This window comes from Lipophrys pholis (assembly GCF_963383615.2).
Source record: "Lipophrys pholis genome assembly, chromosome: 1".
Classification (NCBI taxonomy): Eukaryota; Metazoa; Chordata; class Actinopteri; order Blenniiformes; family Blenniidae; genus Lipophrys; species Lipophrys pholis.
This window is the reverse complement of record NC_137635.1, coordinates 19,882,043-19,907,725: the sequence shown is the minus strand read 5'-3', so window position 1 is coordinate 19,907,725 and position 25,683 is coordinate 19,882,043. Positions and strand designations below refer to the sequence as shown.

Sequence of the window (25,683 nt, the reverse complement as noted above, 5' to 3'; positions counted from 1 at the left end):
CCCATGTGGGGACTCCGTCCACGCTTTCTTCTCGTCTCTCACTTTGCCTGCAAGACATAAAGACCAACCTGTTAGGTCACGGAAAACAACTTGCAAGAATAAAACCTTCGCAGGTTTACACAGAGAAGGACAACAGCGGTAAAAAAAAAACAAACTGATATCACAAAAACCCACAAAGAGTATTTTTGAGAAGTCAACAGCATGAACAGCGGAATATATGCGGTGACTTCCAACCGTCAGATACACTGCTGCAGTGCAAGGCTTATCTCACCGGGTTCTATGATAACACACTTCAACTCACAAACATTTAAAGGAGGCTGAGTTCAGGTGACAAAGTGCTGTCGAGGTTAACATGGTAAAGGCCAAAGCTCTTTTCCAGATTGCACCTCTCCGCTTAGATATACTGTAGCTTCTGTTGGGAATGAGGTAGAAGGAATTCTTCATGGAGTTTCGATACCAACCGAGTTGGTTGACTTTCATTTCTCGCGTGACACAAGGACACAATTAATGGCTCCTTTAATACTCTCTGGCTTGCCAGGAATTTATGCACACCAGCGTTATATCAGAAATGATAAATAATGATTATGTGCAATGGGAAAAGGGATGCTCACCGCAAATTCATGGCTTCATGCCTTTCTAACTTATTGTTTCTGAATCACAATGGCTCACAAGCGATCCATTAATACAATTTCTGCTCACATGTGTGTGTCCAAGAATAATTGGCAAATGACAGCAGGGGAAGAGGAAAATCTGAATACTAAGGAACTTGGATTCCCTATTTTCTTCCTGAAAACAGAACACTCAAACAAATGTAAGAAGATAATTTCATGTCATGAGGTGAGTTTCAGTGCGTACTAGCTACGCCAGCTTAACAAAAAGGGGAGTTTGGGAGTTGGAGGAAACCAAAATCAGAGCAAAAAGGGAAACGAACACGATATTTTCTTTCGGTGGACAAAAACCGTAACATTCGTTTGCCGACATCGTTTGGCCCGTAATGAACCGCTGCAGCACAAAATGTTTTACATTGGTGGTTGCTATGCCACTATGACTCATGCACATTATAACATGTACACGACGATATCTGTCAGGACATTTCACCAGTGATACAAGTCGGGAACCGCTGGGAGAGATCTGTTATGTCATTTCATAATCGGCACTTAGGGACATTATGAGGAGCTTATGCTGGTTCGAGCTTCACTATAGGCGCAGCTCCGAGTGTGTGTGTGTGTGTGTGTGTGTGTGTGTGTGTGTGTGTGTGTGTGTGTGTGTGTGTGTGTGTGTGTGTGTGTGTGTGTGTGTGTGTGTGTGTGTGTGTGTGTGTGTGTGTGATGACGAGAATAAAAAAAGACAGTTGGTGTGTGTTTGTCACCCTACAATATGTGTGAGTAGATGTGTGTGTACAAGAAGTTGCGTAACACCACGGGGCAGTAGCTAACAGATCCGCAGTGCCCCATCCAACCTCCCTCCCTCCCTACATCTCTCCCTTCATTCCCTTCCCCTATAGCTTCCCCACTTTTGGCAAAGCTCCCTCGCCTGATTGCCGGGCTGCATTATCGCCACGGCGCCCCTTTTGGCCAAAGGCCAGAGGGCGTGGGGAGGCTGCGGCGTGTAGGTGAGCAGTGTGGCCTCTGGCGATCGCCACATGGGATGGTTGAAGGTGAGGGGGTCAAAGGTGAGCAATGAGGGGGTGGGGGGGGGGGGGGGGGTGGGGGGTGAGGATGAAACACATCAGAGCAAATGTGAAAGGAAACATTATGCAACCATTAGGCTGCAACATTGCAGTCTCAGTTCATTTACTTATAACACAGCAATTTAGCATTCATTCATTCTATCTATCTATCTATCTATCTATCTATCTATCTATCTATCTATCTATCTATCTATTTATCTATCTGTCTATCGTCTGAATGTACATTCATCTGTTAACAAGCAAATCCAAAATGACAGGATTTATAGAGATTTGGCTGGTATGCCCGTGTGTGCCACTTTTTTTTTTCTCTACAGTGCAGCACCCTGAGCTTCTGTTTCAGCATACAGTGTGTGTGTGTGTGTGTGTGTGTGTGTGTGTGTGTGTGTGTGTGTGTGTGTGTGTGTGTGTGTGTGTGTGTGTGTGTCTCTCCCGCTGAGCCTGTGAGGAGTGTGTGATCACACATCCTCCTCTCTGACTGTACCCTACAGCCACATACAACTGAGATTGCTCTGGCACAAGCTATCGCAAAAAGTGTGTGTGTGTGTGTGTGTGTGTGTGTGTGTGTGTGTGTGTGTGTGTGTGTGTGTGTGTGTGTGTGTGTGTGTGAGTGTGTGTGTGTGTGTGTGTCCACATCTTCGGCTAGTTACCATGGAAATAGGCCAAGCAGCAGGCACGCGGGGGGAAAAGCCGAACCATGTGATTTAACAGAAAGACACACTGTGCTGCACTGGTAGAGAACGCGCGTGCGCACTTACACACACACACACACACACACACACACACACACACACTCACACACACACACACACACACACACACACACACACACACACACACTCACACACACACCCACAAGTGATGATGATGATGTGTATTGATGGTGGTGACTTCCTGGAAGCCAGACTGAGTCAAGGCATAAGTCAATCAAATTCCCTGACCCTGCACTCGCAGGCATAAGGAAACCAGGACCTGTGGATGCAGCCCAGACAGTGAACACACGTGGTTGAGATTATCCACGTGTGATGCTGAGGTGAGGCCCATGGTGGTGGGTTTGTGGCGAGCACTCTCACCTCACAGACAGATCCCAATTATGGGCTAAGGGCCTTTTTTGCACAAAGTTTAGTCCTTCTTTATCCTGTGTGGATCTCCTCCTGGTTCTCTGGCTTACTCCCACACATCTAAGTCATTTTGGTCGAACTGGTACATTGGCTCTCGGTGCGTGCGTGCGTGCGTGCGTGCGTGCGTGCGTGCGTGCGTGCGTGCGTGCGTGCGTGCGTGCGTGCGTGCGTGCGTGCGTGCGTGCGTTTACCAAAAACTGAAACTTTCTGTTAAACAAAAAATCTACAGATTTAGAAAGATCCAATATTGGATTTTTCCCCAATATTTTCCTGCTCCTCCGGCTGATTGCTGATGCTAATATCTGTAAATGATTGTTCCTGTTGACTGCGACAAACATCCAGTCTCTACACCAAGTCGTATTGCTCACTGGGAGATTCACGCATGTAATCCAATGTTTTGACCAAGGGGTCCCTGCTGGTGGTCGCTGAGCAAGACACTTACAGCTCAAATTGCCAGAGGAAGGGTATCTGGCAGCATAACAACTTGAAGCAAAGCAACGAATCAGATCTAACGAGCTGCTGTGGTAACCCAGAAAGAGAGAAGCTGAAACACACTGGGAATTCAAACTGATACCATCCTGTCAATAGTGTTCATCTCCATCCTTCATGAAGTTAAGCACAAGTAACACGTAGTCAAAGACTATTATATTAGGTTGTTTTATATCAGGCAAACTGGATCTGTTGTACAAGTAGAACACTCTGCCTTGAACAGAAATGAATTGTTACAAACAAAACAAAACAAAAGGTGTCTATAATCTAACAGTTTTATTTTCACAAATACTCCCACATTATGTGAGGAAATTTTAAGTGAATATGGCTAAAACTGGTGACCCTCCTATCACATTATAAAAAAATAAAATAAATACATTAAATTATATAAGAAGTTTTTAATATATTTTCTTTTTAAATGAATATGCTCAAAATATTATTTCTTTCTGTTGGAATTAAACGTGCTAGAAAGAGGACCAACACGAGCATCTCTAACAAACGACAGAGACGTTTTAACATGTGACCAGTTCAAAGACGATTACTAGTCAAGTCTTCCTGCTAAAACTGAGACACGCGGGGAATGATTATCGAGAGACAATCGTGAGAATAGACGAGAGCTTCTGTAACGGCAACAAGTTAGGAAAGGATACTTCCATTCAGCTCAACATATAAAAAAACAAAAGCATTAAATTTACACGACCGGAGGTCAAAGACTGAACGTTGTGGCTTGTGTGTATCAGTGTGACAGCAGATGATTACTTGTGGATCGATAGCAGTCGGCGGGGGCACAGCTGGGAGCGTCGAGGACGCACATCTGTCTTTCATATGCTTTCACTGTAACGTCACTGCTGCCGTTAACACGAGTCTTATCACTACGGCAACCAGGGTACGAACAGGATTTTAACCACGACGATATTATCATTATCATCCATCTTCTATCCAACCCAGGATCTGGAGCCAATTCCAGATGACAACGGGGGAAGGCAGGGAAAGTATATCCTGGACAGACTCCAGGGACGACATGTAAAACCCTGATCAGAAAGACACCCAATTACTATCGTTTTAAACAAAATATCCACTGATTTAGATTTTTCCGTGTTTCTGCGACGTTCTCCCTCACACGTGTGCGTTTTGCCCACCTCCCTTCTCTCCTCCTTTCCTTCGCTCACTCCTGTTGCTCGACGTTTCCCCGAGTTCACGCGGCGACATGCAGGAGTTTATCTAAGGACAGAATCTGAAGGATGGCTCCATGCCTGTTTGATCCCCGGTGCACTGTGATGCCTCCTCTTTGATTCACATCGCTGCGATTAATGTCAACAGTTCGTTGAAAAACATCCTTTCATATCGGTCTGTCATCCCGCCTCTCCATCAACCGAGGTGCTGCACATGACACCCGGATGAAGCCGCCTTCACACGTTTCCTCGCTGCTTATTTTTCAAGCTTAGACTCTCGCTTCCACTCTATTTACGCCTCCCTGCGCTTTGGAGGGGGACACAATCAAGGCGTTTTCGTTTCATTTTTACAAAGACCGGAGTGATATCGCTGTGATTCACGAGAAAAGAGCTGGGTTTCTGTATCGGCTGTAAAAATCTGCATCATATTTTCTATTTCTCTGCATCCTGCACAGTATTCTAGTCTGACTTGGGATGGTGTATTATTAAAATTAAGAAAAAAGAATGTTCATCATTAATATTTCATTGGCACAAACATTTGTTTAAAACTCGCTTGAAAAAAGGTGAACTTCCCCGTATGTTACAGTTAAAAAAATAAAAATAAAAAAAAAAGGCAATTAGGGATAAATAAACCGTTTATGAAAGGAAACACTGCATGTTCCCATTTGTTGTGCTATTGATTTATGCCGCAACCTCTGGGGACTCCACAGCCTGAGTTAGTAAGCACAGTTTGAAAACGGCCACAATTAGGAGAATATCACACCAATGTGACGTTTTCCCCGCATTCTTCTTCCTCCGAACATTAATGTACTGCTGTTACAGTATTTTTTTTTTACCTTTATCTTTTTTAAATCTGGTTTCAGACTCTTCAGATTTTGGATCCTGGCTGAAGAGATTTGTTCCCATTCAGCTACAAGAGCATTAGTGAGGTCGGCAACTGCTGGGCGACGAGGATTGGATCGCAGCCATGCCAAAGGTGTTGGATGGGATTGAGGTTGGGGTTGTGTGCAGGCCAGGTTGGTCCTTCCAAATGTTTTTTGTTTTTTTTTACTTTCTAAAAAAAGAAAGGAACTACTTGATAGAGCAGGTTGTCTTTCAATTGGATGATTGCAGGTCCCACCCTTTATCTGTTCATATGGCAGTGTCCTTGAGCGAGACACTGAACCTCAAGTTGCAATGGATAGACTGAGCGCCCTGCAGGGTGTGTGAATGTGTGTGAATGTGTGTGAATGTGTGTGAATGGTTGAGTGTGGCTCACATTAGAAACCACTTTGGGACGTGTTAAATCAGTAGAAAAAGCCCTATATAAGTGAACTCTGTTTACCATATATACAGATGAATGTTGTTCCTAACCTTTAACCTCAACTTTATTGCTCATCCCACAAATGCATGTTCCTTTTATATGCGGCACCATTTAAAAAAGCAGGCTTGATGGCGTACAAAGAAAACTACCGAACACACATTTTCCTGGAATCATATTGCAAAACACAGAAAAAGCTGTGGATGGATCTATAAGAGTGGTTACGGTTTAAAATTTTGGTCTTATACCTTAAAATGCACATATTGTTCTTGTTTCCTTTTGCAGCCTTGGCTTGTTCAAACTCCTCTACAGTAATTCCTCAGATCAACATCGTGCCCACTCCTCATTAGAGGAGTGGGTATTTGTTTCCCACTTTTATGACCCTGTTTGTTCTTCTCTGCCGTGAGGAATGCATTCCACAATTGTAACCTGAGAGCAGAAAGGAAAATAAAATGCTATTATTTGACACCCGTTTGGAGTTTGGATGCAATGCGGACCGTCCCTCTCTTTCGCTGTCACTCTGCTGTGTGTAAGTGTGGATTGGTGACAGTGACGCCAGTGTCAAGCAAGCTGAACAAAGAGCTGATACTGTCCCTGAGGACAATGGCCCGTCTCCCCCGCCCCGCCCACCACCTCTCTCCAACAAACAAAAAGGCGAGAAGTATATATTTATATATATATCCCTGCAAAAGAAAGAAGCTTTGATCCTTCAGAAACTGTGGGCGCTCGCTTCGTGTCTCGTTTCTTCGCCTGCACTTTCTCCCTCCTCCTCTCATTCACTTAATTCCTGCCCTCTGTCTCTCACTTTCTTCCACTGACCTCTATTTTCCATTCTCATTCACTCTCTCCACTCTTTCACCCATTCATCTCTGTCTCTTTCACTTCAGTTTCCAAAAAACTTCACATACATGTGCTTACACACACACACACACACACACACACACACACACACACACACACACACACACACACACACACACACACACACACACACACACACACACACACACACACACACACACACACACACACACACACACACACACACACAGTGGTTTCCCTCTAACTGGGTTATGTGTAACTTCAAATAGCCCTGGCTGACAATAGGGAGAGCCCAGAGTTCATCCTCCCCTCTGTGCCTCTCGTTCTTCCCCCGCTCTTTTCCACTTGGAATTTAAGGAGAAGTCGTATTTGTGTGTTTCATGAATGTGTGTGAACAGTCGCCAGACACACGTGCAGCTGCATGTGTGAGCACATTACCGAGAGTGGGATTTTTTTTATTTATTTATTTTTGCGAGCTTCAAGGTCATTTCTGCACTCAGACACTGTAGTATTAAAATATACATGTGAGAACACACATGTAATTGCACGCATGCATGCTCTCACACACAGACACACACACTCACGCATCTCGTGTGTGTGCATATGAAGTTACACATGCACACGCACACACATAACCTAGATGCAACCCATTATAACGGTGATACACGATGCGCACTGAATCCTATTAGAAGAAAACAAAAAGAGGAGGGAAAATTTGCTTAATATTTTGGTTATTACATAACCAACCTGATTTATGATGCACGCTGGAGTCATGGGGATTCTGCAGTTGAGGTTAGAGTTTTGGGGTGACAAAGAGGTAGAGAGAGGAAGGGAGGGGAGGGGAGACAATCAAGATTCGAAAACCAAAAGAGGACAAAAATGACCAACAAAGGAAAGTGGAGGGACGTAAAGAAGTGAAAAGGATGGAAAGGTAATAAGTGGCACATTAGATTAAACCAAAAACCACTTGTCTAAGGAGATCACTAACATGGGAGGAAAGAGCGAGCACTCCAACCGATGGTAAAGGTCAGAGGAGACACGTGGCGTGAGCGTGCCTTTTCATTTCTTCTTCTCCTCCTTCATCTGCTTAATCTGTTCTTCCGTATACCTCAACCCTGTGATAATCCCGTGCATGTGGACCCGGCCCGATCCGCTCAGGCAGAAACGCTTTAGCTGAACTGGCAACTTATACACCAGTGAAGACCCCCCCCGCCACACACACACACACACACACACACACACACACACACACACACACACACACACACACACACACACACACACACCCGCCGCCCTCGAGACTCGAGTCAGGATCAGTCATACACGACCAGCACGCGTCTGAAGAGCAATACTCAGAGGATTTAAACCAATTAGTGAATTTAATAGACTTGTCTTTCAAAGGGTTTCATCACATGACAATTTATCTGCACAAAACGAATTCTCGGGTTTTATTTCCAACCAATAGCTCAGAAATAAAACACGGCTTCTTTTTTGAATTCTGAATAATCGCTAAATCGTCGCACCTGAGTAGAAGTCGCATCGGTATAAGATGCATCATGAAAAGAAAAAAAAAAAGAAAAAAACATACAAGTTGCACTTATTTCTATGTGTGCAGAAGAAACTGCACCATAAATAATCTTGGTCCAGCAGCTTTTGTTCCAGAACCTCCTGTGAATTGAATCCTCAGCTTTTAGCCCACGAGTAGTCTTCTTCGTTTTCTTCATCACGGTAACAGTTTCTCTGGACTTCTGCAGCTCGCCTAACAAGTTTTTCACAAACTAAAATCTTTCTTTCTTTTGCTCAGTTTCAAGTTGATTAGAGAACATTTCATCCTTTTTTTGCTTAAATTTTGCCTCGCACCTTTTTTTTTGGGGTGATATTTAGCTCGTTGTCAGTTAAACATAGTAATGGAGGTTTTTCTACGGGACTGTAGAGTTCTGTTGACATACAGTGACATCAAGTGGTCCTAAATTGTATTGACCTGCTGTTCTTTTTTTTTTATCTATATTAAGCTATTTTGAAAATAGTGAACAACGTGAAACATAGTCTGGAAAATATGGTAAGCTGCCCTGATCGATTTGCGAATTCAAATTGAAACTAAAGAACGCTCCCGTAAGGAAGTCGGGCCTCGGTTCGGTTGCAGCTAAAATGCTACAAACGTCGAGCTGAAAGTCGTCCAACTTGTCTTGTCAGGTATTTGAACAAATACAAGCTAAAGACAATTCAGTGATAAAGGAAAATAATCATTCCATGAGATAGATAAAAAATAATACAATTGAAATACAGCTCAAAACTTGAAAGTATCAGTGTGTAGTATATGAATATAAAGAGCAGGAAAAGTGGTGTTTTCAAACTAAGCTGGCGCGCGCACACACACACACACACACACACACACACACACACACACACACACACACACACACACACACACACACACACACACACACGCACACACACACAAACTAATGAATGCCTATTTGCTTTTATTAACCCCAGTAATTAAATGTGCTGCCTTCCAAAGTGTTTCATCTCCAAAACTCAGACTGATGAGAAGTCCGACTTAAATGTCAGGGCGACATTTCGACTCGGCTTGGAGGGCGAGGGTGCAGAGTCGTGGCTGAGCATTCCTGCCTCGTTTGTATTCCCCGCAACGTGGGGACATCGGCCCGTTCATCCTATACAAGGTGAGGCCTCTGCTTCGTAGGGTTGAGACTTTTGGTTCGGGGTGAAGGTTCGATTTAAAGTCAGGATGAGCCGTCTCGGGCCAAAACAAATGTGAGATGGTGTGGAGTGCTGCGTCATCTAATGCATGAACCAGAGAACACCTACGCACTCACAGGAACAACATGCAAACTCCACACAGAAAGTTTCCAACCAATGAGAATCTGGTTTGAAAGTAGCAGTGACGGAGATGGAGAAAGCTGAAATCTGCCTTTCCCAAAAATAAAAATAAGTAACATGAAGCAGCGTTTCCAATTAGGGGTGCTGATTTGAAGTCAAACTCCACTTTAAAAAGCTCAAGCAATCCAGCTGGGTTTTGACCTGGTCTTGTTTTTAGCTGATGATCTGATCTCGACTCCAAACTGTGATGTAATCACACACACTGTGACTGTTGGGGATAGGCCAGGGGTCTGCAACCCGTGGCTCCGGGCCACATGCGGCTCCTCTGTAGTGGCTCCCTGCAGCTTCAAAAAAGCTCTTATTTCTTCTTCTTTCTTTTTTTTACCTCTTTTCTTGCACAGCAAACAAACAGTCAGAGAGACTCCTCTCTGGAAAACAGCATTAATAAATGGTGCTTTGAATGTTTTAATATTACATATAGTCATTAAGTCCCCTCTCAGAAAAAGAGTTTGATTTGACGATGACTTTTTTGATTTCAATGCAACATAAACTTCAGTTTTTTGGCTCATAAAGTTTGTGAGCAGGGATTCGTCCTAATTTTGAAGGTTAAATGGATTACATTTGATCATACATACCGGACAGGACACAGGTTCAACAATGGTTCACACATGTGAACAGCTCATTATCACCAGTCAGGACTGGGGAGAACATGGAAACTCCAGACAGGAAGGGTCACACCCACAGTGTGCGTCTATCAAGATGCAGCCTGCAGACAGGCACATCAGAAATACCGGAAGGGAGAATTCACAGGTCTGAGGATTGTTTCAAAAAGAAAGCATGAGGTGTATTGATGAGAGAGTTTCAATAAGCCTTCCTTGTCTTGATTGATGGAAATGAGGGGGCGGCTGGCACACTTCTTTTTTTTTTTTTTTAAAGGGTGCACGTGCGTGCGCCGGAGGCACGCAGCAGAGGGCTGTGTCACCGTCTCTATACTGTGACGACGCTGTTCTGGATGATGATGCGGGCCAAAGTCATCAATCACGCGGATCGAAGCCGCAACATTAAATCACCGCCACCGGAGCCACCGGAGCCCCCTCCGCCCCGGGGGAGCGATGACAGCGGCGCGTGAATCCGCCGCGGTAAAAGGCTGCGGTCTCCCCGGTCATCCATCAACAAGTCCACCAAAACAGTGCCAAAAGCAGAGACGCACACCGGGGGACCGAACGGTGTGTGTGTGTGTGTGTGGTGGGGGGGTTACCGGGATAATAACACCTGTAACTGCACCGTGCAACGGGAAGGATGGGCGACGTAAAGCGGCAGCACGAGGGAGAGCAGCTGCGCAACGGGGAATTACCGACCCGAGACCACCTGATAGGCTCAGAGAATGAAAGTGACAGCGCACGGAGCAACGGAGAGTGCGATCCCGGCCCCGCTGCTGAGGAGAGCGGCGATCATCACCGCGGAGCAGATTATTACAGAGATGGAGATCAAATTAAAAAAAAAAAAGACAGCCATCCTCGGAGACTGTCACCGGAGCGCATCTGGAGAGGGTCACAACTGGCCGACACGCTGCCTGCCCCCTCCCTCACCTCACACACATTTTTAAGACACACACACCTACTCCGTCCGGTGCGCTCACATGTGAGTCCCCCTCGCCCACCCCCCCTCCTCCAGGTCTCTCGTGCGGTGCGGTGTTTTGCTGTGCCATGCCGTGCGTGTTTTGTTTTGTTGTTTACTCACCCCGGCTGCTGTCACCGCCAGTCTCCGTCCGTTCGCCTGTCCTACCGTGTGATTTAACGGGAGAAGAGGGCGAGCCGTGGACGCATCCAGCCACCACCAGCGCCATCCATCCAGCGCTGCGGTCGCTGCACGCGGCTCTCGCGATACCGTGCCGGAACCCCCCCCCCCGGCCTCCTCCTCCTCCTCCTCCTCCTTTCGCTGTTCTCTCACACACACTTCACTCTGCGCCCCCCACCTGTGACGTCGCGGTCTGATCGGCCCGGTTTGTCCGGCCCGATGCCGCCGCCTTTCGGGCGCGAGGCAAGATGAGTGCGAGCACACGGCGGTGACGTCATCCTCCTCTTTACCTGAGCAGCGGATCCCTATCTGTGTGTGTGTGTGTGTGTGTGTGTGTGTGTGTGTGTGTGTGTGTGTGTGTGTGTGTGTGTGTGTGTGTGTGTGTGTGTGTGTGTGTGTGTGTGTGTGCGTGTGTGTGTGTGCGTGTGATTCTGAATGTTTTTTGTTAACATCCAGATCTTGACTGTCACATGTGTCCCGCTGGCAGCGACGTGCAGAGGACATCTGTTCATGTTCTGCCAGCTCCAGTTTACACTCACTCACTATTCATAGAGCAGGTGAGAGGTCATGCAGACACCATTTAGCTGAGCAGCATGGGTGCAGAGGAGAGGGGGGAGAAAAAGAAACTCCTGCAAGAGCAGGAAAATGTTTATTGACATTTAGTCAAGGTCAGAAATGTGTCAGTTGCTTTGGCAGGTGGAAAGGCTATAAGCGCAAATAATTATTGCCACTGGGTGCCATTTGTGATTAGAGCAGCAGGTGATGTTTTCTTTGACAACAATGGAGGGGAAATGAAAGGACATCAGATAAAACCAATAGATCTATTGATCGACCTGTTTTGTCCAGCTGGAGCTGATCCCAGTTGACTGTGGGTGAAGGTAAAAGCTGCACCTTGGACAGGTCAGCAGTCCAGTACAGGGCAAACACACACACAGAAAGTCACACACACACACACACACACACAGAAAGTCACACACACACACACACACACACACAAACACACACACACACACACTCACCCCTATAGAGTAATTAACAGGGAAATAAACCAGACTGCCTGGACACACACACACACACACACACACACACACACACACACACACACACACACACACACAAGAACTGTTGTATAATTTCCTGAAAGTTTCCAGTAAATTTCCGTGGGAAGTTAAGCTGTGGAATTTTGGAAATATTCATCAATGCAGAATTGTCCATGTCTGCATGGCGATGCATCATAGAAGAGTTTCAATTCAAACACCCGTAACATTTATATATGTCTTATTTGTCAGTTAAACATTGGTGAGACATCAAATGTGTTAAATATATTACTTCATAATATCATTAAAACTTACTTCATGTTGTGTCGTTCACATGTCCAAACGTGTGACTTCAATAGTTTTGTGCTCTGGGCTCAAAAGTGGTTCAGGATTCTAGAAATCATGTGCATGTCATGGAGGAATGGCATCGATACTCAACTGCACTTGCTTGAAATCTGGTTGTTGTAGTCAGAGTTATGCTCAAATATATTTTCCATTCACAAATATATTTGATTCCCCTATTAGAGCCAAACCTAAATTGAGTAAATTCATGGTTTATTCCTCAGTGAACATGCATCATGAGTATGTGCATGTCAAACCCTTGTTTCCATACAATAATCACATAGGGGTCCATTTGTGCATTTTGTTTTTTAAATAAGTATAACCAGACAAGTACATTGTTTGTCTCTAAATGATATGTTTGAGTCGGGGTTATTTTTCCTTACCTGGTAGTGCTCGGGGTTAAGTCGTGACCTCGTGTGAGTGGGTTACAGTTGAAAAGGCTTCTTGGGGAAACATTAATCTACAGTGGAAGCTGCAAAGACCCTCTGTAGTGACACCAAATGGACACTTCCAATGTCAATAAATGTAAGAAAATCCATAATTTAATCAAACTGTGCCGCTTTGTGTGAGGAAAACGGAATGAAGCCTGAAAGTCTGAGCCTCTGCTTTGAGCCTTGTGCAGAAATGTGATGAATTAAAATCAAAACTAATCTTTTGCATTGACGTAAAAGACACACATATATTAAAAATTGAGTTTAAGATATGTTACCTATTCATGGCTTCAATTTGAATTTAATATATTTCAGATGTTGTTCTGGGCCATATCTTTACAGTTGATTGTCAAATGTAAAATTCCCGGGTCGTAAAACCAGATAATCTGTGGCTGGAGATGTAATCATGGGCTTTTCAGCAACTTTCAAGCACATTTAGCTTTTCTTTTTTTTTCTTTCTTTTTTCATGATGCGCAGAGGATTTTACGCTCCAGTGAAACGAGGACAACTGAGTGAAGTCTGATGAAAGAAAAACAGTAACAAGGGATCATTTTCTCACATTCATGAACTCACCAGGATGAGCGTGAAATGAAAGCAGCTGGGCGTTCTGTAAAGGGGGAAGTTTATTGCACAAATACATTGTTTTAAGAGTGCAGAGTGCTTTTTTTTTTTTTTTTTCTATTCACACAGTGCATACATGAGTTCATAATAAGCAAAAACCTTAGTGAGACTCATACATATTTATTGAGGGAAAAGGGGACGGCGGGCACGCAGGAGACTCGGGGAAATACTTCACTCCATCAGGTCGTTGTAGAATAACTGCGGTTAATTTAATTTCCATGCAAATAAAGTACGTATCAGTGTGTGCTCAATGACGCCTCAGCAGTTCTTGCACTGCTTATATTATCGTGTCTGTGGTGTAAATTGTGATCGGCCTCTTGCTTTCACAGATACACTCGTGTGTCAGTGTGTTCTTTATGGGTGTGTGTGTTTACGCGTTCCACTGCATGTCATGACGCACTTGCTGTGTGTGGGTGCGTGTGTGTGTGTGTGTGTGTGCGTGTGTATATGTGTGTGTTTCAGGCGACTTGTGCTGTAAATATGCTTTTGTCTGCACGCGTGTTCACAGGTCATCTGTCTCCCCGTCGAAAGGGATGGTGTCCAGGTCCATGTGGATGTGTGAGTTGTCCTCGCTGCAGACCCAGCCAATGGGCGTGCGGTTGAACGATGGGCGCGAGCGGATGTCGGCCTGCAGGGTGGGCAGAGGCTCTGGCTCCTCGGCGGTAACGCCGAGCTCTGGGAGCTCGAAGGTCAGCATCTTGGATGCCTTGTCGTAGCCACCGTATGGCAGAGCCGTCCTGCGTAGGAAAGGAGAATGGTGTAGTGCAGGAGTCTGCAACCTTTTTGACCAAAAGAGTCATTTTTGTGACTTTCCACCAAATCACATTAAACTGGAGCTGCAAACCTTGTTTAACCTTTAGGATGAGGCTGGCACGGCTTCTAAAGTTTCATATATAGTTTTGGTTCACATACAAAAACTGTGTCTTATGTTGCATTTATGAAGTTTCAATCACAATTCAGGATGCGAACATTTCATTACATTTTAAATGTTTTTGTACCTGATTTTAGCAGTTTCACTCCTTTTTTTCCAGCATGTTTTTATAGACATATTTAACATATTAGCTGTTTTAACTCCGTTTGAACAATTTTGCATGTTTTTTCCCCATTTGAAATGTTTTTCTTTTAGAAACTCTTGTAATTTCAATATGTTTTTTAAGCCGTTTCATAATTTTTTCCCCCATTTTTTCTGGTTTGAGAGCCTTTCAGTACACAGTTTATATGGGTTTTCTTGTTTCCTGCCATAGTTCAAAACAATACATTTAACGTCAACTGGTCACTCCAAGTGACGCATATCTGTGAATATGAGTGTTTGTGACTGTCTCTCTCTCTCTCTCTCTCTCTCTCTCTCTCTCTCTCTCTCTCTCTCTCTCTCTCTCTCTCTCTCTTTGTTCTCTCTGATCCTGCCTTCATTCATCCCTTCCTCATGTTTTACAATAGAAAAACAATCTTTCCATATAAAACCAAAGAGTTATATCGATGGACAAAAACTTATGATTTCTGGAAAGATGAAGTCTGAATTTATAAACCAAACCTGATTAACTAAATTTGTGACCTGATCACTACAAGCGCAGTACTCCAAAATGGTGGAGCCAAATAGTAATATTAAAATAGACACAAAAACATATAAAACAAGGATAAACAGTCACAAAGAGATATCAAAGGGTCATGAAACAGATGGAAGTCAACCTGACGACAGCTACAAAGAAAATGTGAGCAAATTGTTAAAATCTCTGGCTGTTTTTTTGTGATTATCAAGGTTCTGGTTTCCCTTCAAAGTACTACTGGAGACGCCCATTCACACCCATTTGTAATCACAAAGGACAAAGCTGCTCCTATCAGAGTCCGCAGCAATGCAACCGGTGGCGCTTTGGGGTTCAAATAAGATTAAGATAAAAGCCTCGGAGGTGACATGTTGTGTCAGTGGAAAGTGTAAAAGTCCAGTTCTAAATGTCAGTGGAGTTTGTGAAGCCTGTGTCACCGCTGGGTAGAGCATGGAGGCACAGCTGCTGGTAGTGATTCTATGAGACCAGGTCAGTGGGCTGGTGTGGATGAGAACGATGCTTCAGTTATGACAGAGTGAGGGCACTATGTAACTATATGCCTGTCGTTCATTGTTGAACAATTGCTCCCATCAATACTGGTTTTGTGAGAACACAGTATAAGAAAAGGACACTTTTATGTTTTACTTCAATGCACGTTTCAGACTGTGGCAGGAAATCAGACGACATAGAAACATGCAATCTTATTCCGGAAGAATATTCACGCTCAAAGAAAGCCCAGATTTTAACTGTAGACATTCTTACTGTGAGACATGAGTGTGAACGACTACCCCACCGTTCTAATGTTAAATAATACCTTCTTTTGATAATGCATAATTCTGAATTTTACATGATTAACAGAAATTCTGCATCGCATGATCACGACTCTGAAGATGATATACTATCAAGATAGGTTTGTACATTTACTGCTGAGTCTGTCTTGAGTTTGCATCATGTCCTTAGTCTTGTATGGGTTTTCCTCTAACCGCTCTAGATTTTTCCCCGTAATGGTAAAGCATGGTTATTAGACAAACTGTCTCTAGGTCATTGGTAACTTTTATTACTGGGCCCACAAAGAGTTCCTAAAATAACTCTTGATTCTTTGGAAGGAGACGCTTGCCCCCTACAAAATGTAACAAGCTGAAACGTTGAAATGTGACGTGTGTTTGTGTCTCTCTGTACTTGTTGAAGCTCTTGTACTCAGGCAGGTCTGGGTGGATCTGGATGGGTCCCGGCATGGAAGCCCTCATGGTGGCTTTCAGCTCCTCGTTGCCCCTCATGGCCTTTTCCCACGGCGACACATACGTGCGTATGTACTCCTTCCTCCTCCTCTCTCTCTCTGCCTGCTCATCCACGGTTTCCTCCACCTCTGAGACACACAGGCATCGAAAAGCAGGGGAATAAATGAAGAGAATAAAAGCAAACCTGAAACAGATTTGAAAAGCAAAATTTAAAAAAAAATCTATTGTTCCTACTTTCTTGTTTTGGCTTCACGGGCTTTGGTGGAATCGGAGGAGGGGACATCAACAGGTTTTGGAGGTTCTGCTGGAGGCAAAAAACAAGATATAATCTGATCTGAGCACACGCCGCACACGACTCAACCAACCGCTCCATTTGTGGTCGGCGCTCTCACTAAGTTCTCGTTGGACACAATGAACTTCTCGACCCTCTGCTGCCTCATCTTGAACATCTTGGACCCCTTGTTCTTGAGCAGGGTGAGCTCCTCCAGCATCACATCCTTGGGGGTCTTGATCTTGGTGCCCAGGTCGAGTTCGGAGGCCTCTGGGTCTGACTCAACATCTAATAGAGGAGAGGCGGAGGAGGAGGGCAGCAGGGTGAGAAAAGAGAGACATTTATTCAATACAACGCTAAAGTCTCGTGTTATTTGTACACAACTTTCAGATAAATTATGGATCCTACATGTTGGATTTATGCACTCACAAATTCAATACATATAAAACTGCCCTAAACTCTGCCTTTAGTTTGAATTGTCTTTGAGGTTTTATTCAACACCATTTTAAGTTTTGACATTTGGACTTTGTCACATAAGTTGTTTCAGATTGTTGCCCACTCATTAACAAACATGAAATACTGTATATTAATGATGTAAGTAAGGCATTCGGTCTCCAGGATCAACGCTAAAGATAGCTGAAATAAAGTGTTGCATCTTCGCAGAGATTATCTTTATGTATTTTTGCCTCAATAAAAAAAATGAATAAAAAAAAATTTGTCCCTTTTAAAATAAAATTCACAAAGACAATAATCTAATGCAACCACACCCTGCATGTCATACTTACTTCCTCCCACAACACTGTTTTGTCATGATAATCATAAACAGGACGGGCTGAGGAGAATGCTTGTAAAACACTACTACACTTTTATTTAGTTATTTTTTTTAATGACTTTTGTATTTGGTTATTGTATCTAAATTAATTAAGTTTTTATGAATTTATTAATTTTTCCTCCAGTTCTGCTTTTGCTTTGTTACTTCATTATATTTTTAGGCTGTTTATCTTTGTTTAAAGATATTTCTATCAACACGTTCATAGCTCACTTCATCCCTGTATTTTGTTTTTCAATTTATCTAATTATCATATTGTCACACTCCCTTTGAATCATTCTTACCTACAAAGAAGGATATACGAGTTTTTTACAAACAAAAGCTCAATTTATTGTATGGAAAATGTTTTATATTGAATCGAAAAAAACATATAAATACTTTTTTTACTGGTTTCATGCTGGACTCAAATATCAGAACCTTTCTGCTCTACTTTGCTCATGTAATAATCAATACAACCACTAGAGGTCATCATAAAGAGTTTTAATGCAATTGTGCCTAAGTACCTTATAGCTGCTGGCAACAGCCGTTCAATTGGGCTGGCGCTGTATTATTCAGGAGCTGTAGTGGTTTGTACTCCTGCCTCACAGCAAGAATTCCCCCCGGTTTGAGTCCAGGTTGAGTTTAAAGGGTCTTTCTGTGAGCTTATATTCCCTCCCTGCTCAGTTCCTCCAGGTACTCCAGCTTTCTCCCACAGTCTAAAAACACTAATCTGAGCTTGATGCTGCACTATACAGATCACTATATTATCACCTACACATTCTTACTATTTATAACTTTTCTCCTGAACCACTTGAATAAAATAAATTGCACTTCCAGTGAAGATTCATGCTGTGAACCTTTTCAGAGCAATAAAGAAACAGAGGATTGGAGGTTTTTGTGGCACTGTCAGAGGCCAAGTACTTCCCACCTAAGCCCATCTGGTAAATTAAAAGGTGTGTTTACGTCCCTCCACATCTCCCATATTGATTGAAGGATGTATAAGCTGGTAAAGGGCACGATTCCATCATTAGGCGTCCAGGTCGTACGCGTGGTGATAAATATGAGTAGAGGCCTGCTGTGAGATGCTGGAGGTTGTGATCACATGAAACCATGGGAGTTGTCGGGATTATTGGGCCAAAGCAATATGTAGGAAAAGTCACAGCAGGTTTTTCTAGTAGTCCTGTTTATGGGGGGGGGGATCCTTGTCACACACTTCCCCTCTCTCTCTCTCTCTCTCTCTCTCTCTCTCTCTCTCTCTCTCTCTCACACACACACACACACACACACACACACACACACACACACACACACACACACACACACACACACACACACACACACACACACACACACACACAATCACATACACACCTCTACTCTCTTACAGTGATGGAGAGATCTGATGGATTTTACTGGTCCACAGAGCTCCTCATAAAACACTCTTCTCATCCACCACATACACTCTGATATCACTCATAACACCTGGAGTTCAGCCATAAACCCATCTACACACTCGCACTCGCACACACGCTCGCACGGACACATCTATAAAGCGGGGAGTTGGCAATGCAATGCTGCAGAGAGCTGTTAGCAGTACCTCATAAATCAGACTTGTACAAGTAGGTGTGTGTTAAGTGTGTGAGGAAGAGAGAGGGAGAGAGAGAGAGAGAGAGAGAGAGAGAGAGAGAGAGAGAGAGAGAGAGAGAGAGAGAGATAGTAATCGAGGTTGCTGAGGAGTGCGAACTCTCCTATGGGGATATTGATCAGAGTGTTAATTCAGAGGAATGTGTAACTAGAGCCGCCTGCTGACTGGGAGGAAACTGGACGGACTGACGGAGGCAGGGTCTGGACACGCAGCCCGACGGTGGCACTGGAACAACAGTCGGGATGACACCGACGTGGTGGATGATGGATATGTGTGTGGGCATTAACTGGAGCAAAATGAAGGATAAGCAGGATAAGCTCCGGAATGAGTGACTGGATGCAGATGTGCCAATAGAAGGAGGGTTGATGGAGAAAATAGAGGAGGGGAAAAAAAAAAAGCACACATGGAGGAAGACTGATATTTCCTGTTCAGAGATTAGCAAAGAATATATTGTGGTGGTTTCAAAGTGACACATTATGCAACAGGTGCATGCCAGTCGTGAAAATGTACTGACGTTTTTGGAAAAAGCATTGCAACAACAGAGGATTGGAGGTTTTTGTGGCATAGAATAGCTCTAACTTGTGTGTCCGTGTGTGCAGGTTGTGTAATATTTCATGGGCACAAGTGGCCCAGCGGAGGTTACAGCATCTAAGCTTGCAGGCTGATTAATACATGTGGGCAGTGTTTTATTTGGTGTATGTTTACTCTGCTGGATAATATGAGTGTCCCGGTGTAGGTTACAGCAATTTCACAGGGTGTTTGATTAGTGCACTTTTAAAACAAGTGGATGTACCCAGTGCTTCATTTTGTGCACATTTACTGTGCATAATGATACGAATGTCCTGCCTTAACAATTTAGCAACAATTTAGTCGACTGACTGCTTAATGTGCCGTCAATATTTTTGATCAATCTGCTTTTAGTCCCATCATGGTTGTTTTTTATTGTTGTTATATATTGTGTATGTTTCAAGATCACCACTATACGCTGCAGTCTGATAAATCTGCCCGTAGATGTGAGACACAGTGAGATGTGTTGTATGTTGATTTCACGATGAAAACCTTTTTTTTCCCATCGACTTAAATTTCATCCTGAGTTTTCTGGTTCCCCATGAAAACTTGAGGCTTTTTCTCTATATTTAGACGTGATGCACTTTGAGATTGAACAATTTTAGATTGCGCAGCAAGACTTTGAACAGATGGACCAACTGGTGGGTCTGGCAGAAAAAGCAGCATTAAACGCTGTGTTCCTCATGAGATCGTGACTCTTCCCCACAATAAGTAAAAAAATCTCTGCCGCACAAGATGTGACTTTGGAAGAAAAAATAAATAACGGAAGAAGCTTGTTCTCAACATAAACAGTCAGTGTAGCCAAACAGAAAGACCACATATTGTAAAGTAAGGCAACAGGCAGTCAGAAAATGTGTTAATGTTCTGAAATCTGTGGCTGAATTTAGCTTTGCGTTTTAAGAGTTTAATACCGAGCCGTGGCTACATTTTTACGACTTGTATTGCTTCCAGCTTAGGGCTGCTAACACACAGTGTCAAACAAATATAGTCGGCGACGGCGTCTGGTATTCTGTGCTGCCTATGATGGTGACAGATTTGTGGCCGCCCTGCCATCTGATAATGACCCTCAAGACTGCAGGAGATGCCACTTGCATGTCAGATATTCTGTTAATACTTGTAACAAGCATGTGCAAATGTGCATTCAACTGAGTTATCATACAACCACGTGCGATAAGTCAGGATCTTGTTTGTAATTTGATTGTGTCGCTGTGATTGTGTTTTACCATTCTGGCTGATGTTGGTCAGGTCGGTGATGATCTTGCTGGCCTTCTTTCTTTTGTTAGGGGGGGCAGGAGCTGCGAGAGGCATGGCTGGAAAATACAACGGACAGATTATTTAGACTACTAGTATTAGAGGTCTATTTATATTTCAGATCAATAACAAGGTAACTTGATATGTATGCTACATTATATATGTTGAAGACATACGTATACGCACCTGTTATTCATACGTTAAGGGTTAAAATGTTCAAGAATACTGGGATTTATTTGACGTGCAACTATTATAATGGCAGCAAACTGAAGCATTTGCAAATATCTGCATCAAGAAAAGATTTACGTGCATAAATGAGACAACAGAAAACACAAGACTTTAAAAAGTCCTTCAAACCGCCACAAAATATTTGATTATTGAGAAAGGTCAGCAAGCATCACATTTTATAAGATGTAAACATTTGTAACAAAGATCCATTGACCTTAAGGAAGAAAAAATGTACATGAACTGCACATTTCTGGAATCACTTCACTTTGCTCACAGTTTTGGAAGCTGCAGAGCAACAAATACACAAACCTTTGCCATATTGTCTGTATCAAAACCAAACAATTGGGACAAATAACTGTATAAATTCTTCTATTGTGGAGTATATTCTTCATTTTTATGTAGTTATCAACTGGGTGTGATTTGTGATGCAGAAGCAGAAAAGAAGGGGAAGGAAATCAATTTAAAGGGCAATAAGTAGACGGAGGGTAATTATAACTTACTCAATTTAAAACGGACACTTTTCACCCACAATTTCACATTTCTGTAAAAACTCATTGTAATGTAGACAACATAAGGTGCAAGGTCATGATAAATGCTACAGGTATATTGCTTGCAGAGAGCATTCCTCAAAGTTTAGTAGTAGGGAGAAAGAAAGTGCTGCATAGTGCGAGTTTAGAGTTAATCCAAAACTCTGCTTCACTCAGGCCCCTCAAATGAAAATGGAAAACTTAGCTTACGTTTTGGGTGTCTGTTTACATGAGAATGGTGTCCGGAGCCACTGAAAACATACGTTTTCTAAAATGCTCTTGCTCCGTCTCCCTGGAAATGTTGGGGAAACACAACTTTTTGAAAACATTCCGACTCCATCTCCATTTTTCTGAAATGCTGCTACTGTGCATGAGCACCACAGTCATAGTGAATAGTTCTCTTGCACATGCATGAGTAGATGGACAATAACAACAATGGCGGCCTCCAGAGTGGCCTGTCTCCCAGTCTATATTCTCCTGGAACTTGATCGTTTTATAGTTGAGAGTCACCTGTGATAGCAATCCAAACTGCCTGTATTTTAAACTAACCAGAATCACGTCAGTTTGCTTGACCTGTTCGCTGTGTGGCAAAGAGATTGACAAAATTAGCAACACGACAGCGACAGGCAGTGAAATGTGACACAACAAAGTGTGAAACCTCTCCATACATATTCAGGATACTCCCTTATTCATCAGAGATATTTGGACATGATGGAGTTGCACATACGCCCAGTGTCCTGGCGAGCTCCAGCAGAACATCAGCGGATTCCCTAAATTAAGTTAAGCACACTTTAAACGTGGTGTGTTACCCCTGCATGCCCTTGAGAACATTAATTCCCGGTGGGAGCTTGTGTCTCTCCTGACTAGCCGCTCAGATGGGGCCTGGCAGTATGTCGCTGTCAATTGCTCAGGTCGAAAGCAATTATGTAAAACTGGAGGTTAGTCCCCGTACAGGAGAAAAAAAAGCAGGAGGGCCCCGTCTGTAGGGAGACAGTTAATGTAATTGCTTTTCATCCGCTGTAATTGAAGCTCATTTCCTAGCCGGGGATTCAGTCCTGTGTGCGAGCTATTTTTATGAGTCCATGTTCTATAATGCTCTGATGAGTGGGACTGTCATGAGACGTACATGCTTCAGGACACACACATGCACACAAGTACACACTAATATGCACTCAAATAGCTCTTCTCTTGTGATTAATGTGAGTCACAGGCTGCTGGATTAGAGGCAGGAGATTACAGGTGTTTTTGGATGTTCAGGGAAATGCAAGAAGGAGGCAACTACAGGAACTGTGCGCGAGGCCCTGGGTCCTGTTACCGCCTCTACGAGTGAAGAGGCGCTCCTGTCCCCCTCGACCTGCCTGTTTTAGCTCCAGATAAATCTCGAGGGGACAGCTGGGAAGGAAGGGCATCAGTCAGCACATTCCCAAATGCACACATACATCCATCCCCGAGGACTGAAAACTCCACCGCAGAAGGCTGCATTCCTCGCTGACGGCAGATTTCAATGAGACGTGGTGGGAGGAGAAGCGAAAGAAGTTGTCCACCAACTGGCTCCCATGAGTCCACTTTCTCAAGAGAGAGTGAATTTCAAGTCACGTTTCAAGTCATGCCATCTGAAAAGTGAAGTGGACATTTTTTCTTGAGCAAAAGAAAAAAAATGTATATTCTGCAGTAGTTTGTTGAGCATGGGCTTACAGCTTTTCTCTTTTATTAACCCAGTCCCCTACAAAGGTCTACAGAGAAAACTCTAACCCCGATCCTAACAAAACTGTCACCACAACTCAAACTTAATCCCACAGTATGTAAAATCTCACTGACCATCAGTGGCAGAGAATCCACATTCATTCCAGCCGTATCTGAGGAAAATCTCATTGGGTATCACAGACTTTCAGCAGCTCCTAATGTCCTACCTAGAAGACTCAGGTATCCACAGGAAGACTCAGACCCAGGAGGAACAGGAATAGAGATTTCCAGGTAGGTTGGTGTCCCACAGCGTGTATTGTACTGCCTGCCCTCCTCTTCGCCCCGTGGTGAGTGAAACCCTATCAGCAGGGCTGCTGCAGTGCTATGGACCAGGCCTGGGGGTGGGGTGAATCCAGTAAGAGGGTATAGACTCAGATGGGTGTGGTGTTTTGAGTTCAGAAGTTGGCGAGTGAGAAGATGAGCAGGTACAGGTGTGTATATATATATATATATATATATATGTATATATATATATATATATATATATATGTATATATATATATATATATATAAAAAGTAACTTTAGATATATAGCCTCAATCGGAAAAAAATGAATACAGCTTAAAGACGTTTTGTAGCCTTACTTTGTACGTACCTCACCTGGAATAGATTTTCCATGAAACATAGTAATTCAAAACAGAAGCTAAATTTCTGATATTATTAATCTGGAGATTATTTTGGGTAAATATCATACACACTCATAAATGGAATGAAAAAAGTCCCTCCTTCGCCACATCAATCCATCCCTTGACCAACAAAAGATTGAAAAAGTCAAACCAAGAAATTGATTAGAGATATTTCTAAGTCCTTGCTCTTCTAATGTATCGTCCTTGCTCTGCTTTGCCTCTGTTCATTGTTCCTTTTTTTTGGTTGTGTTGTTGATTTTACTTCCTGACTTGTTTGTACTTTCTTTGTTCTGAACTGAGATTTAGAAGAAACAAAAAACTGGAAGGCTTTTGGTTTTTGGATAGATTTTAAAGATGACAGCAATCTAAGGGGCTATTTCCATGGAGTTTGCATGTTCTCCCGGTGCCTATGTAAGCTATATATGGGGGCTTTAGCCACCTTCCACATCTTAAAACATGGGGCTCAAGCTGTGAGAGTGATGAATGCATGACTGTGTAAAGTTGGGCATTTTAATCAGACCAAACACAAAACAGAGAAAAGCATAAAACCTAAACATCATGCAGGGACTTTAATCATCTACGAGCACTGAGGTGTTGTTGGGCACTGAAATGTGTCTTCCTGGGTGTGGGATGGGAGAATCTCCATCTCCTGGGCAGCGGCTGTGACGTCCAGGCGTCACTTCTACAGAGATCGACTCACCGTGTGGAGTCTGGATTCCGGCTCAGCCTGAGGTCTTTAATGATAAACGTTGAAATCTCGATGAAGAGATTGACGAGATGTCAGTGAAATGTTCCTTTTTTTGCTCTGACTGCGGGTGAACAAGCGGCATTTGATTAAAGAAAAAAGAAAAGTAAAGAAAAACAACACAAAATAATAAAAAGCAGGATGCTGGTTTGTCTTAAGGGCTTTTGCACTGTTGTTGATGTGTTTTCCTCCCCCGTCTGAGAGACTCTTTGTACTTCCTCCTCCAGCTAGAAAACCTTTTGCTATGATTGGCAGCCTCATTGTGCTTGGCAGGAGTTAAGCCTGTATCACTGTGTCAGTCAGTTTGTCGTCGGTGCACAGCTTTTTGGATTCAATTCACTTTTCTGCAAAGGCACAAGAGCACGGGTGGTTGGGTGGGGGAGGGGGGGGGGACTTTAGATGCTCTAAATTACATAATTGGGATTGAGTGATTATTGGAAATAAAAATATCATATACCAAAAATGTTTTAATATAAATCTTTTTCTCAGCCTCCATCTCACCCCATTTCCTGAATCCTTTACTGGAAAACTTCTGCATGTCTTCTTTCACTACATCCTTCGATCTTCTTTGAGGTCTTCATTTCATCTTTCCTCCAATATAACCACTATCTCTGATAGTGACAGATGCTAGAAGGTGAGATCTGGTTGTAGCTCTAAACTATTGTAAAAGAAAGTCCTCAAAATTCTCCAAATTGCTTTTCTAAGAACCGTGAATGCCTTTATTGAATTTCATTGCGGTCGGGTGAACCACAAAGGGGGATCAATTGAAAACCCAACATTGTCATTTCCCAAGCAAACAATGGAAATTGAACAGGTAAAGTGGCCTTAATAAA

The 25,683-nt window shown here is 43.3% G+C and overlaps 1 protein-coding gene across 2 annotated transcripts; it reads right to left on the bottom strand.

The window, feature by feature from the left end:
* Nucleotides 1-13,593: 13,593 nt before the first annotated feature.
* Nucleotides 13,594-23,799, bottom strand: myoz1b (myozenin 1b). Of its 2 annotated transcripts, none has more exons than XM_080480375.1 (6): nucleotides 23,647-23,766; nucleotides 20,954-21,040; nucleotides 16,832-16,998; nucleotides 16,674-16,740; nucleotides 16,381-16,567; nucleotides 13,594-14,397 (listed from the first exon to the last, which is right to left on the bottom strand). In XM_080480375.1, exons 2-6 carry the CDS (start codon nucleotides 21,036-21,038, stop codon nucleotides 14,163-14,165), a joined length of 741 nt encoding a protein of 246 aa, XP_080336501.1. In that variant the 5' UTR covers nucleotides 21,039-21,040; nucleotides 23,647-23,766; the 3' UTR covers nucleotides 13,594-14,162. The 2 variants fall into 2 exon arrangements, with proteins under 2 accessions (XP_080336501.1, XP_080336500.1); XM_080480374.1 differs by having other exon boundaries at nucleotides 13,647-14,397; nucleotides 16,674-16,743; nucleotides 23,647-23,799.
* Nucleotides 23,800-25,683: the final 1,884 nt, after the last annotated feature.